General features: G+C 41.9%; 1 protein-coding gene across 3 annotated transcripts in view; it reads left to right on the top strand.

The window, feature by feature from the left end:
- Positions 1 to 335: 335 nt before the first annotated feature.
- rigi (RNA sensor RIG-I) overlaps positions 336 to 14,964 on the top strand; it is a 72,719-nt gene continuing 58,090 nt past the window's right edge. Inside the window, exons 1-6 of one of the 3 annotated variants that reach the window (XR_009513146.1) lie at positions 336 to 623; positions 8,313 to 8,356; positions 8,741 to 8,872; positions 10,157 to 10,335; positions 12,182 to 12,332; positions 14,438 to 14,551. Coding sequence is in view for 2 of the 3 variants with exons in the window: in XM_059974807.1 (XP_059830790.1) it covers positions 550 to 623; positions 8,313 to 8,356; positions 8,741 to 8,872; positions 10,157 to 10,335; positions 12,182 to 12,332; positions 14,438 to 14,551 (694 nt within the window). In the remaining variant the exon portion in view is untranslated. The remainder of the gene's footprint in view (positions 624 to 8,312; positions 8,357 to 8,740; positions 8,873 to 10,156; positions 10,336 to 12,181; positions 12,333 to 14,437; positions 14,552 to 14,964) is intronic. The other 2 variants (XM_059974807.1, XM_059974808.1) reach the window with 2 other exon arrangements.

The following is a 14,964-nucleotide window of genomic DNA, read 5'->3' as shown; positions in this document are numbered from 1 at the left end:
AGTAAACCACTGACAAGTGGCCTATTTTGTGTAACCCTGGGGCAGTATTGTCCCGTGCTATCCAATTTATCCCCTTCTTTACCCAAGTACCCGAGAACTGGTGTATGAACGAAACTTAGCGTGAGTTACAGCCTCAGCGGTGGAATGCAATTTGAGAATCTATGAACAAAGACGGGGGAAACGAAACCGATAAAGGAATCGAAACTGATACAGATTAAGAAAAAACGATTTTTTAAAAAAAAAGCAAAAATCACTTCAAGCAATTTTGCCTTCAACATTTGCGTTTCTTTTTGCCCGGATGAGACCGTTGCTGTACATTAAATGTTTACCATCTGGTTCTCAAGTGTGCAGCCGTAAGTATTGCTTTTTCGTAAATTACGCAAATGAAGGCGGAGACTCTTCAATTATAAACAGTACTGCCGAGGTGCAAACCCGTCCTGCCGCGGAAGTGGAGAGCTCGGATCATCAATGGGGATCACAGTCAGTATTCATATTTAAAACAAATCAGTGATTCAAAATGACAGCAGTTGAGAAAGCAAATTTAGAGCAATGGGAAGTGTATATTACCAGCATTCTGCGACCGAGTTACATCCAAGGATTTCTCAAAAACTATCTCTCTCCAGGTTTGTTTTTTATGTGATATATATCCTATATACTTGAATATACAGGTGATGTTTTTGAAATATGCTTGTTTCATTTTTTTACCCGAGCCTGTTTAGCAGTAAAAAAAACATCGTGCTGAGTGAAAGAACTGTTTTTCACCCAACTTCACCCGCTTCCGACCCGGTTTTGCTCCAGAAAGGGGCGGTTTCATCCAATCGTAGGCAGGCGCCGATCGAAGAGTACCCAGTGAAATCACTCCTCATGTGTTTCACGTAAAGGAAGTGCTACTCGCATACATCCCACCCTGCAAAAACTCATTGCAGGGAGGTAGCACCACCACCGCCGCCCCCTGCAACCCCATATCCACCCTCCCGGTCGACCTCCAAGGGTGTATGTATACAGGACATTTGATTATGAAAGAACACAACAATTTATTTGATGACACATTGAAACTATAGGCACGCGCGCGTGCGCGCGCACACACTTCTTGTTGCGTATTCCTTGTGGAGTGGCTCTTAACAGCTAGCTAGCTAGTTTAAATAATGTTAGCTGTGCTGATGAACGAATGACACCTGTTAAACTCACCTCAACATGTCTTTTACAGTCATTTAACCCACCATGGGCAATTGAAAACAGTGCGGGGGAGGGGGGAGAGAGAATCCCCCATCACTATAAATGTACCCTTTCTAAATCTTGGACCAATTAATAGTTCGTCGTATTTACCTCATAAAATCACTGTGATCTGTCAAGTCTCTCATGAATTTTATCCAAGGATAACTACTCCAGCTTCTACACTGACCTTGAATCACCCCATACAAGAGTCAAACACAGGATCATGCCCTTTGGCCTACAATGATGTGCAAAAATAAGCTTTGCAGCCTTTCTAGTATATCCCTTTCCAAGACCCCGAGAATTTCTAAGATAATGACCAGAAATAGATGCAGTACCAATTTTGGCTTAGTGGTCAGCTTCAGTACGACTAATGCGGTCCTAAGATCTAGAATCCAAAATCACTTTAGTAATTTCTGTCCCACCTTCATCTGTTCCTGTCCACGATTGAAAATATATATTCAAGATCCTCATGTTTCTTGGCAAGGCCTTAGGATGATGACTTCCACACTTATGAGTTCTGAAATGGTTACTGAGGCCAGATCTTCCATAGACGGGATAACTGGTAGCTGGAGAGTACTTTTAATATAGTCCATGTCTTGCTATGTCAGCTTCTCTGCTCCCAGTGCATAGCCTGGAAGTTCCATTGCCATCCTGAATATTCCTCCAATTTGAACGGTTATGGGTCAGAGATTGCCAAGAGTAAATACTTCAAACTGATTTGAACCCATCCTTGTATCTTTTTCTCTGTCTGCTTGGTAACCTTCACCCATTAAAAAGCTTGGAATAGGGTGTCTGTTTCAGTCTAGGATTGGGCACAACAGTGATGTGGTCTGTGAAATTCTGTGCCAACCAGAACTTCAATGCTCGGTTTTTGTCTGGAAGAGGCCACTAATATTGCTTCACTTTTCCCTAAATTTCCAGAGCATTCAGATGCCTGTTATGGTTAGTCTTGTAGCTGAAGCATTTAGGTCTCACTGCTGTGCAATAGACTGTCAAATTTGTGCCAGATTTGAGGTCTTATCTTCCAGAACCCTTTTCCTTAATTGACCAAAAGGCTGGACTGGCAGATTGAACAGACTGATGAAGTTAGTTAATATCTGGCTTCAATGAGATCAAGCTTTCAAGATATGGGAAATGCTCTTCATTCATTCAATGAGATTGTGCTCATAGCCAGAGTTCTGCCCATTTTGCCAGCCTATTGAAATTCTCTTGCATTTCAATGTTTACCACAGCTCCAAGTTTTGGATTGTTAACAAATATTGAAAATTTCCCCCTACACTTATCTCTAAGTCATCAGTAAATATCTAAAGCTCTACTCTCAGCACCTACCCAGGGAATATACCATCGTTCATTCTGAAAATAATTGTCTATCGTGATGCTCTACTTTGTCATTGGATTCAACTTCCTTTCACTTTCTGAAACCCACTGTGAACAATATCTATGACACTTCCTCAATTAGCATTCTGCTTTCCTCATCATTATGTTCAATCCAGCTAGTCAGAAAGAGGTTTGCTTCATATACCCTCACTGACTATTAATTCAAATGCCTATTAATTTGCTTTTGATTTTACATTTTGGAAGTTTTCCCTTAACTGAAGTAAATTGACCAGCATGGCCCTACGAGGCATGTTGTTAACACTTTTTTAAACCCTTCCCAACCCCCTGCTGATTCAGCAGGATTGGAAGATTCGAGCCAGAGCACTACAGAACAAAAACAAGAACCTTGACCCATCTGGTCTGTATGCCAAACCATTATACTGCCTAGTCCCTTCGACCTGCGCCCGAACCATTGTCCTCTATACCCTTCTCATCCATGTACCTGTCCAAATTTCTCTTAAGTGTTGAAATCGACCTGGCCCACATCCACCACTTGTGCTGGCAGCTCATTCCACACTCTCAACACCCTTGGAGTGAAGAAGTTCCCCTTCATGTTGTCCTTAAACATTTCACCTTTCACCCTTAATCCATGACCTCCAGTTGGAGTCTCACCCAAATTCAGTGGAAAAGGTCTGCTTGCAAAAGGCCCTATATATACCCCTCATAATTTTAGACCATAAGACAGGAGCAGAATTAGGCTATTTGGCCCATCGAGTCTGCTCTGCAATTCAATCACGGCAGATCCTTTATTCATTTCCTCAGCCCCCTCTTCAGCCTTCTCCCCGTAGCCTTTGATGCTATGGCCAATCAGGAACCTATTAAGCTCTGCCTTAAATACACCCAACGACCTGGCCTTCCCAGCTGCCAGTGGTAATAAATTCCACAAGTTCACCACCCTCTGGCTAAAGAAATTTCTCCGCATCTCTATTTTAAATGGTGCCCCTCTACCCTGAGACTGTGCCCTCTTGTCCTAGACTTCCCCACCATGGGAAATATCCTTTTCTCATCTACTCTGTCAGGGCCTTTCAACATACAAAATGTTTCAATGAGAATCCCCCCTCATCTTTCTAAATACCAATGAGTACAGGCCCAGAGCCATCAAAACTTCCTCATATGATAACCCTTTCATTCCTGGAATCATCCTTATGAACTGCCTCTGAATCTGCTCCAATGCCAACATATCTTCTTACATAAGGGGCTCAAAACTATTAACAATACTCAAGGTGAGGCCTCACCAGTAAAGCTTCAGCATCACATCCTTGCTTTTATATTCCAAACTTCTTGAAATGAATGGTAACATTGCATTTGCCTTCCTCACCACCAACTTAACCTGCAAGTTAACCTTTAGGGGGTTCTGCACAAGGATTCCCAAGTCTCTTTACATCCCAGATTTTTGCACATTTATCTCTACTACAAAAGTGCATGACTATGCATTTTCCAACATTGTATTTCATTGGCCACTTTTTTGCCCATTCTCCTAAATTGGCTGAGTCCTTCTGCAGTCTTCTACAAACATAGTTTCCTTAACCAATCTCCATATCGTCTCCAAATCTGGCAACAAAGTTATCTATTCCATCACCTAAATCATTCATGTACAGCATAAAAAGAAGCAGTCCCAACACCAACCCCTATGAAACACCACTAATCGCTGGCAGTCAACCAGAAAAGGATCCTTTTAGTCCCATTCACTGCCTTCTACCAATTAGCCAATGCTCTAACCGTTCCAGTAACTTTCCTTTAATATCATGGGCTCTAAACTTGGTAAGCGGCCTCTTGTGTGGGACCTTGCCAAAGGTCTTCTGAAAATCTAAATATACAACATCCATTGCATCCCCTTTATCTATCCTACTTGTAATCTCCTCAAAGAATTCCAGCAGATTCATCAGGCAAGATTTTCCCTCAAGGAAACCATGCTGACTTTGTCCTATCTTGTCCTGTGTCACCAAGTACTCCATAACCTCATCCTTAACTATAGACTTCATATCTTCCCAACCACTGAGGTCAGGCTAACTGATCTATACTTTCCTTTCTGCTGCTTTCCTCCTTTCTTAAAGAGTAGAGTGATATTTGCAATTTTCCAGTCCTCTGGAACCATGCCAGAATCCAATGGTTTTTGAAAGATCATTACTAATGCCCCCACAATCTCTACCACTACCTCTTTCAGAATGCTAGGGTGTAGTTCATCTGGTCTGGGTGACTTACATACCCTTAGGTCTTTCAGCTTTTTAAGCACCATCTTCCTTGTAATAGTAACTGCACTCACTTCTCTTCCCTCACTTCTTCAACATCTGGCACACTGCTTGTGTCTCCCACAGTGATGACTGATGCAAAACACTCATTTAGTTCATCTGCCATGTCCTTGTCCCCCATTATTACTTCTCCAGCCTCATTTTCTAGTGGTCCTATATCCACTGTCACTTCTCTCTTATTTTTTACATACTTGCAAAAACATTTTCTGTCTTGATAATTGTTTGCTAGCTTCCTTAAATATTTTATCTATTCCCTCCTAATGATCCTCTTAATTACACTCTGTAGGGTTTTAAAAGTTTTCCAGTCCTCTACCTTCCCATTAATTTTAGCTTTGTTGTATTCCCACTGTTTTGCTTTTACATTAGCTTTGTGTTTCTTTGTCAGCCACAGTTGAAAATGTTGCCATTTGAGTATTTCTTTGTTTTTAAAATAGATCTATCCTGCACCATCTCACTTTTTCCCAGAAACTCAAGCCATTGTTGTTCTGCTGTCATCCCTGCCAGCATTTCCTTCAAATTTACTTTGGCCAACTCCTCTCTCATACTCTATCAAATTTCAAGTTGAACTGGCTCCTAAGGGTTCCTTTACCTTAAGCTCCCTATTCACCTCTGGTTCATTATATAACACCCAATCCAATGTAGCTGATCCCCTAGTAGGCTCAATAACAAACTGCTCTAAGCTGCTCTAGATGTATTTTATCTCTATCAAATTTCTGCTCAATCTTCTACATTCTAGTCCTAACTCAAGTACTCAAGTCCTGGCAACATCCTTGCAAATTTCCTTTGCATTCTTTCAATCTTATTGACATCTTTCCTGTAGGTAGGTGACCAAAGCTGGACACAAAACTCCAAAGTATGCCTCACCATTGTCTTATAAACTGTCAACATATCATGCCAACTCCTGTATTCAACACATTGATTTATGAAGGCCAATGTGCAAAAAGCTTTCTTTATGACCTTATCTACCTGTGATGCTAATTTCAAGGAATTATGAAATCTGTATTCCCAGATCCCTCTATTCTACCGCACTCCTTAATTCCTTACCGTTCAACTCCTCTTATTCCTCCTAAAGTTCAACACCTCATATTTGCCTACACTAAATTCCATCTGCCATTTTCCACCCCATTTTTCTCACTGGTCTGGATCTCACTGCAAGCTTTGACAGTCTTTCTCACTATCCACTACATCCCAGTGACGGTTCATCCATAAATTTGCTGATCGAGTTAACCGCATTATCATCCAGATTGTCGATACAGATGACAAACACAAAGGACCCAGCACCAATTCCTATAGCACACCACTAGTCGCAGGCCTCCAGTCAGGGAGGCAACCATATATGACCACTCCCTGGCTTCTTCCATGAAGCCAATGCCTAATCCAATTTACTACCTCATCTTGAATGCTAAGCGTCTAAGCCTTCTTGACTTACCTCCCATGCCGGACCTTGTCAAAGGCTTGCTAAAGTCCATGATGACAATATCTATTGCCTTGCCTTCATCACTTTGCCTGATAACTTTTTTAAAAGCTCTGTAAATTTGGTTAGACACCACACACAAAGCCATGCTGAGTATCCCTAATCAGTCCCTGTCTACCCAAATACTCATATATCCAGTCCCTTTTGAATACTTTTCAATCATTTTCTCACTACGGATGTCAGAATCACTGGGTATAATTTCCACGCTTATTCTTAGAGCCTTTCTTAAACAAGAGAACAACATTATCTGTCCTCCAATCTTCCAGCACCTCCCCCATGGCTAAGGGTCTTTTAAATATCTCTGCTAGGGTCTCTACAGTTTCTACACTAGCTTCCCACAGGGTCCAAAGAAACACCTTGTCAGGCTCTGGGGACTTATCCACCCTAATTTTCCTCAAAACAGCGAACATCTCCTCCTCTGTAAATCTGTATAGGGTCCATGAACTTGCTGCTACATTTCCTGATATCAATAGACTCTGAAGCAACACACACAAAATGCTGGAGGAACTCGGCAAGTCAGGCAGCATCTATGGAAAAGAGTAAACAGTCGACTGGGAAGAAAGGGGAAGGGAAAAGGGAAAGGGGAAGAAAGATGCCTAAATTAAAAGGTGGGGGAGAGGTGAAAGCCAGCTGGAAGGAGATAGGTGATGCCAGGTGGGTGGGAAAGGTCAAGGGCAGGAGAAGAAAGAATCTGATGGGAGAGGAGAGTGGACAATAGGAGAAAGGGACTCGGGGTACCTAATAGGCAGATGAGAAGAAGTGAGAGATCAGCGATGGGAATAGAAGAAGGTGGGGGAGAGGGTAGATTGCTCACCAGATGGAGAAATCGACATTTATGCCTTCAGGTTGTAAGGGATGAGACAGAATATGAGGTGTTGCTCCTCCGCCCTGAGGGTGGCCTCATCTTGACACAAGAGGAGGCCATGGATCGCAGATTAGAAAAGGAATAGGAATCGGAATAAAACATGTTTGACCACTAGGAAGTTCCGCTGGTGGCAGACGGTGTGAGGTGCTCAACGAAGCGGCCCCTCAATTTCCCACAGGTCTCACCAATGTGGAGGAGGCTGCACTGGGAGCATCAAGCACAATAGATGGCCCCAGCAGGCCAGGCAGCATCTATGGAAAACTGTCAACTGTTCACTCTTTTTAGATGCTGCCTGATCAGCTGAGTTCCTCCAGCATTTTGTGTATATTGCTTGGATTTCCAGCATCTGCAGATTCTCTCTTATTTGTCAAGGAAGGACTGTTTGGGGCCCTGAATGGAGGTAAGGGAGGAGGTGTATGGCCAGGTGTAGCACTTAGATATTTCCACCTCGCTCAGTAGCTTGGGATAAGTCCCATCTATATTAAGTAGCATTCACTTTAACCTTTCAGATTACAAAAAAGACTGGATATGGCCCAGTCCATCACAGGTAAAGCCCTCCCCATCATTGAACATATTTACATGGAACATTGTTGTAGGAAAGCAGCATCTGTCATCAGGGGCCGCACCTCACAGGCCATCAGCAAGAAGGTACAGGAGCCTCAAGCCTCACGCCACAGGGTTCAGAAACACTTACTAACCTTCAGCCATCTTGTTCTTGAACCAAAGGGGATAACTTCAATCAACTTCACTTGCCCCATCACTGAACTGCTCCTACAATCTATAGACTCATTTTATCTCATGTTCTTGATAGTTATCGCTTATTTATTTATTATTGTATCTTTACGCATTTGCACAATTTGTTGTCTTCAGCGCACTGGTTTGTGTTAAATATGCATTTCTCTCAGTAAAGTTAAATTGTGTATAAGTTTGCAAGATGCTTAAGGCTGAGAGGAGGCTCGGCCTACCTTAATTCACCAATGCAGAACAATTCCAATGTTCCACTCTTGCCACCTCACTGACAGTTAATCTTACACCACGGCAGAGCAGAGTCAAGGCGTGTTTTATCCTAGATATCCTAGGTAATATATTAGTGTCTATTGTTTGTAAGTTATTTTAAAATTTTTGTCTTCAGCATCCAGGAAGAAGGTACAGGAGCCTCAGGATCCACACCACCAGGTTTAGAAAGAGCCATTACCCCTTGACCATCAGGCTCTTGTACCAGTAGGGATAACTTCACTTGTCCCAACATTGCTGAACTGCTTTCACAACCTGTGGACTCACTTTCCAGGACTCTTTGGCTCACGTTCTTGATATTTATTGCTTTCTTACTTATTTATTTACACACTCTTTTGTATTTGCAAGTTGTCTTTTGCACATTAGTTGTTTGTCCTGTTGGGTGTGGTCTTCCATTGAATCTATTGTGTTTCTTGGACTTACTGTGTATGCCCACAAGAAAATGTATCTTGGGAAAATGAATATGGTGATCTATGCGTACCTTGGTAATAAATTTACTTTGAACTTATTAAGTTTTACAAAGACTAACACTGTTCCTATCCCCAGTTGAGATTGAAGAAATCTTATCCCTGGAAGAAACATCTTTCACATCTTCGGCAGAAAAATTTTTAAAATGCTTGATTAAGCTAGAAGAAAGGGGATGGTATCAAGCATTTTTAGATGAATTGAGAGCTGTGGGTAAGTGAGCTGTAATTGCCTAAAAATCACATCTATATGCTTCTAATTATTATAATCAAATGAAAATTTTAAAAGACTTGGTGAACAAACCAGTATCTTTTTGATCAGAGGTGCCATCTTTCATCTGGGAATGATGGTTACATCTGGTCTTCTAGAAAGGCATAAAATACTTTAAAGTAGTCTTTCAAAGAAGAGCAGGGAGTTTGCCCCAACATCAGGGCTAATATTTATTCATTGTTTTCAAAACAACAATGCAGTGATCATCACTTTACTACTTGTGGGAGCTGGTGGCATACAAATTGTCTGGTTACTTTTCTGGTACTTGTCTGGTACTTTGACAGCACTTCGTTGATTGGGAAGTTCTTTAGGATGTCCTGAGGACATGGAAAATGCTGTAGAAAGGCAAGTCTTTTTATGATGTTTGCAATGCTCCGATATTAAAGACAAATTGTTTACCAAAGTGTCCATTTAAGAGATACATTCTGCACTAGCAACTTGACCAATACTATAATTATTAGTGGACAAGGTCAGAAATGGATATAGTGTACTGCTTGGGCCTGAGGAGAGCAAGAAAGGGTATGATCATGTTTGGGAGAAATGGTTGAGAATGTAAATGAGAATTCATAAGTAAATGGGAATCTGTTCTCTTGAAGAGTTTTGTTAAAATGGAGCTTCCTTTGGGAATTGGGGAATTTATAATGGAGAACATTCATGACCAAGAGGAGAATGATTTCTGTAAGGTGAGTTGGTTGTGAGTCTGTGAAATTCTTGATTCCAGAGAGATGCTTTGCTACTGAAATATATTGAAAGCTGAGACTGATGAATTCTAATCCCTTGAAAGTACCGGAGTGGTGAGACTTTTCTCAGAAACCACCATTACTGTGTTCCATTCTGGGACACCTCACTCTTCCTGCATAAAGCCAAGATCAGATTTTAGGCTTTGGAATCAAAGAATATAGGAATGATTTAGGAAAATGAAATCAGGATGATGGATTTTATTATCATCTTAAATGAGGAACTGAATGGTCTACTCCAGACTGTTTGACTTGGGTGGAATGTCCCAGAGTTAATTGGTTGATTAGGTACTGCACTCTGATGATTCCCAGAGAATCAAGTAATCATTATGATTTACTGAACGGAAAAAATATCAAACCTTGTACCATTTTTTACATGCCTAATAATGTCCTGGGGATGAATGTGAAAGCTTGTACGGCTGAGGACTTGCTGAAGTGCTGGTAATGCACCCAACTAGCCATGACCATTCTATGTATGCTCTGTTTTCAGGTTACACGGGTCTGCAGGATGCCATTGAGAAAGCCGATTTTTCTGAAATTGAAAAGTTGCGGGAGAATAAAGAGCTTCTGAATCGTGTTTCTCAAACAATTGTTTCTAACATAAAACCAAATGATGTTATTTTACACATGCAGTGTCTACTGCCCAGAGAAGAGGAAGAAATTAAAAAGGTACTCCTAAATGCTTAAAGGACGTGGGGAAGTTGATGGGTGATAGTTAATGTTGTCTAAGTTTGCCTTCTGATATTGTCCAGGAAATAACTGCTTCATATTTAGGACCTTGCCATAAGTGACGCAGGTATGAAAATCACAGGAGTATGTAAAGATAAAATTTTTTCACATTTTTCAATTCCTTCTGTTAACAGGCCTCAGAAATGGATCTGATTATTTTGCATTAGTCTGAACTCTGGAATTCCTTCCCTAATCCGCTCCATCTTTCTAATTACTTCTTCTTCCTAACCTCTGTCACTGCCTGGGGCTTTGTCCTTTCTAGCATGTCTCTCTTTGGCACATTTTTTTTAATATAAAATATAATCTCTTTTTGAGGATCTAGATTGATTGATTGATTTATTTATCGGGATGCAATGCAGAATAGGCCCTTCTGGCCCTTCAAGTCCAGCAATCATTCAGTTGAATCAGAGCATAATAACATAACAATTTACAATGACCAATTAACCTACCAACCAGTACGTCTTTGGACTGTGGGAGGAAACCTAAGCACCCAGAGGAAGCCCACAGGGAGAACTATTTACAGGCAGTGGCGGGAATTGAACCCTGATCACCTGTACTGTAATACGTTGTGCTAACCACTGTGCTACCGCGCTGCCTCATTACTCGATGTCACTTGTAATGCCAACATTTATTGCCCCCGAAAAGTGACTACCTTGAACCTAAGCAATCTTTCTGCTGATAGGTACTTCCCTGGTGCAATTTGGCAGGTAGTTCCAGGATTTACACCCAGTGATGATGCTTTTAAATCAGGATGATGTGTGGCCAGTAAGGCGATCCACAAATGCACGCTGTCCTTTTCTTTAGTAGTAGAAATCACAAGTTTTGGAGTTTTTGTCAGTGTAGTAAGTAACAGCACAGCACTTTGTTGATCCACTGCTGCGTAGCTAATGGTGTTTCATAGGATCCTAATCAAGTGGGCCATCTTGACTTGGGTAGTGTTGAGTTTAATGATAGATGATGTAACTGGATTCATGTGGGCAAGTGGGATACATACCAATGTATTCTTGACTTGTGCCTTGTAAAAGGTGGGAAAGTTTTCAGCTGTGTTAAGTGAGTTTTTTGCCACAGGGTACCTACCTCTTGTGGCTACAGAAAGATGTGACTAGCCCAGCTGAGTTCCTGATCATGCTGGTTGAGGCACTGAATATCAAGGATAGTTGGTTAAGCTCTCTTTTTTTGCCTGTCATTTTTGTTATGTGGAAGTTACTTACAATTTCTTAGCCCATGCTTAGATGTTGGCTTGGGCATGCAAGCACAAGAGGCTTCATTTGCTAAGATTGTCATCAGCTTTGATTCTGTGATGAAAAGTATGGGGCACTGAAAAACAGTTGGCCAAGGAATATCCCCAGAGGAACTCTAGGTCTGGGATGTTTGTCCACCAACAAGGACAGTCTTCCTTCTGTGAGGCATAAGTCCAAACATTGAAGTGTGTTCCCTATGATGCCTGGCTCTACCAGGGCTCCTCGATTCCTCACCCAGACAAACATTGCCTCAATATTACTGTGGCTCTCACTTCATGTCTAAGATTCGGTCACTGGTCCACCATCAGATCATGAGTGTGGTGAGGTCATGAGGTGAATGGTCTGGGCAAAGCCCAAACAGAGCGTCAGCTAGCAGGTGAGAGGTGAACTACAACAGAAGAATAACCAGCCTTTTGTACGTGTAACCTAGCTGGAGTGCAGCCCTAGCCACTTTTCCTTTGTAACATCTCCCAGTCCTTCAGCCCCACTTCTCGTAAATGACCAAATAAAAACGGAGGATTCTGACTTGTCAAATGTTTACACAGGTCTGTGAACGCAGGGGTGACACTGCAGGAGCAGAGAAGTTACTTGATTGTTTGAGAAGGTCAGATAAGCAGCAGTTTTTCAAGGAGTTCCGCTTAGCCATGGAAAGATGCAACTATGATACAGTGCTACCCCTTGTATCTCCAGATTCTGGTAAGAGCAAAAGGTAACTGGGACACTTGTGATCAATGTCAGAAAGAAGAGTAATGTCAACTAAAAGTATGGGAATGTATTTTTCCGAGTAACTTTGGGAATGGAAAATTAAAGGAACGATTTAATTTAGCTGCTGCAGGATGATGAACTTTGTGCAGACTTTGCACATTCTCCCTGTGACTGCACGGGCTTTGTTTTGCCCTCTGATTTCATCAAGTAGAACAGTTAAGGGAGGTGGATGGACGTGGAGTAATCAGACAGAGAGGACAGGTGGAATTGCTCTGCATTGGTTCAGTAGACAGATTAGCCTGTGACATAATGGTTAAGTTTTGGGTTAACGGAGACGGAAACTTCTCAGGTCCAGGACAAAGGGGCAAACTGTTAAGATTAAAGCCGTGCCATTCAGGAACAACGTAAGAAAAGTTCTTCAAAGAAACATCTGGCACTTCCGCCCTTTACCCCCAAGAGCCGATGAAGTAAAGGATCAATTAAAAAATGTCTTTGGGCCTTCATTGCAAGTCAACTTGAATACAGCAGGAATCTTGACTTGATGCAAATGTATGGGGCCTTGTTGAGAAAGGATATTCTTGCCTTGGAGGAAGTTCACTAGTCTGATTTGGGAATGGCCACACTGATGTATGAGGAGAGACTGGGTTGATTATGCCTGTATTTGTTAGGGCTTAGAAGTATAAGATGGGATTTTCTAGAGGCCTATAGCATTCTAACAAAACTAGACAGATTAGATGCAGGGAGGACTTTTCATGCAGCTGGAAACTCTAGAGTCAAAAGTTTAAGTATGTTGCCATAGTTGCTCTGTTTACTTACTAACTAATTGCCTGTTACGCTTCTGGCATTTAGGGCAGCAATGAAAGTCCCCCATCTCTGGCGGTGTCAGAGCTTCTTCTCAGTTTTCATCACTAACAGTCATACGAGTCCTGGGTGGAGACTCAGGGATACCATCAAGTTCAGATGTAGAAAGATACTTCATTGCTAATTCCACAACAATTGGGGTTGTTAACTCTGAGCTAAACCCCTGAACTTAGAGGACCAGTGGACCACTCTTGGTCTGACCTCTACCCTTTGACCTGTTTGGCATAAGTAACCCTACCAGGAACCAAAGCATAAGGCCCTCACTCCAGCAACATAGCTCTCCAGATCATTGAGGCTCCAAACCAAGACAAGGTTGTGGTCCTCGTGGAGGGTTGCTCTGTATACCTGGGTTATAAAGGCTGTGAAAGTTTTTGCTGCAGCAGCACAGTACATGACATACATAAGTTTACATAAACTTAATTAAAATGATACATAACTTACACCAAAAACTAAACTGAAATGAACATAAATGCATTAGCACCAATTTCCTGCTCAGAATACAGGGTAAGAAAGTTCTTCATTGATGACATGGTGAACCTGTGGAACTCTCGATCCCAGAGGCAGTGGAGCCCAAGTATTGAATATATTCAGGAAATGGTCGTGGCATAGAGGGAGAAGTGTGAACATGGTATTGAAGTCAATGATAAGCCCTAGAAACACACACAAAATGCTGGAGGAACTCAACAGACCAGGTAGCATCTATGAAAAAGAGTACAGTGGATGCTTTGGACTGAAACCCTTCGGTAGGACTCCTGAATGACGAAGGGTCTTGGCCTGAAACGTCAGCTGTACTATTTTCCATAGATGCTGCCTAGTCTGCTGAGCTCCTCCAGCATTTTGTGTTTGTTGTTCAGATTTCTAGCATTTGCAAGTTTTCTCTTGTTAACAATAAGACCTAATTGTGTTGTATGATGGAACAGCCCAAAGGGTCATAGGGTTTATGCCTAATTCTACTTTCTCTTCTATGTCCAATGGGAAGATGTTCTGCTGACTTTCCACGTGGCTTGGCCAGGTCTAGAACAAGACCGTTGACTACCCTTTGAAATAGCTTTCACTTCAGAGTGCAGGGGTAATTGGGGTGGGCAGTAATTGCTGGCCTTACCAGCTGAGTCATGTCCTGAAACTGATTTGAAGAGAACTCATCACCTTAGTTAATTTGGTAAGAGCCAAGATAGGATCATCTTAATTGTGTGGGACTATAAAACTGTTGTGTAACTCTGGACTCTTTTCTATAGATGAGGCATCTAACAGCTCTTTAACCATGGAGCCTCTCATCCAGGAGTCTGTTATCCAGTATTCTGAAGAGCCAGAATATATGGACACTTGTAGTGCACTGGACAACGGTACAGGTAAATATGAACTCAGTTGCTGTCCCAGTGATTGTATGCTGGTGGATTAGCTCCCTGAAGAGAACGTTTCTGTTTTTTGCCCCAAGCACACCAGTCAGAACCTTGTGACTCCAGATGAGCATGAGAGAGCAGAAGGAGAGGTCAACTGCATACCAACATCAATAGCAGCAAAAGCTTAGGAAGCATGTGAAACAAAACATCAACATGTGAAGATCTGCATGAGGACACTTAGGCTTGAGAGCGGATATTAAGGTGATGAGAATGGGAGTTCCCAAGCTTAATACGATAGTATTAAGTCCCCAGTCTTTAATGATATAATGATTAATAGCAGATAATCCAGAGGCCAGAATTAGAGCAGCTCATAGATTTTGGAGGGTTGTCATAGTGCAGGTTGTTACAGGAATGGCTGAGGT

The sequence above is a fragment of the Hypanus sabinus genome, chromosome 7, assembly GCF_030144855.1.
Source record: "Hypanus sabinus isolate sHypSab1 chromosome 7, sHypSab1.hap1, whole genome shotgun sequence".
NCBI classification, from domain to species: Eukaryota; Metazoa; Chordata; class Chondrichthyes; order Myliobatiformes; family Dasyatidae; genus Hypanus; species Hypanus sabinus.
Note: the sequence above shows the minus strand (reverse complement) of the source record. Positions and strands in the feature narration are given on the sequence as shown.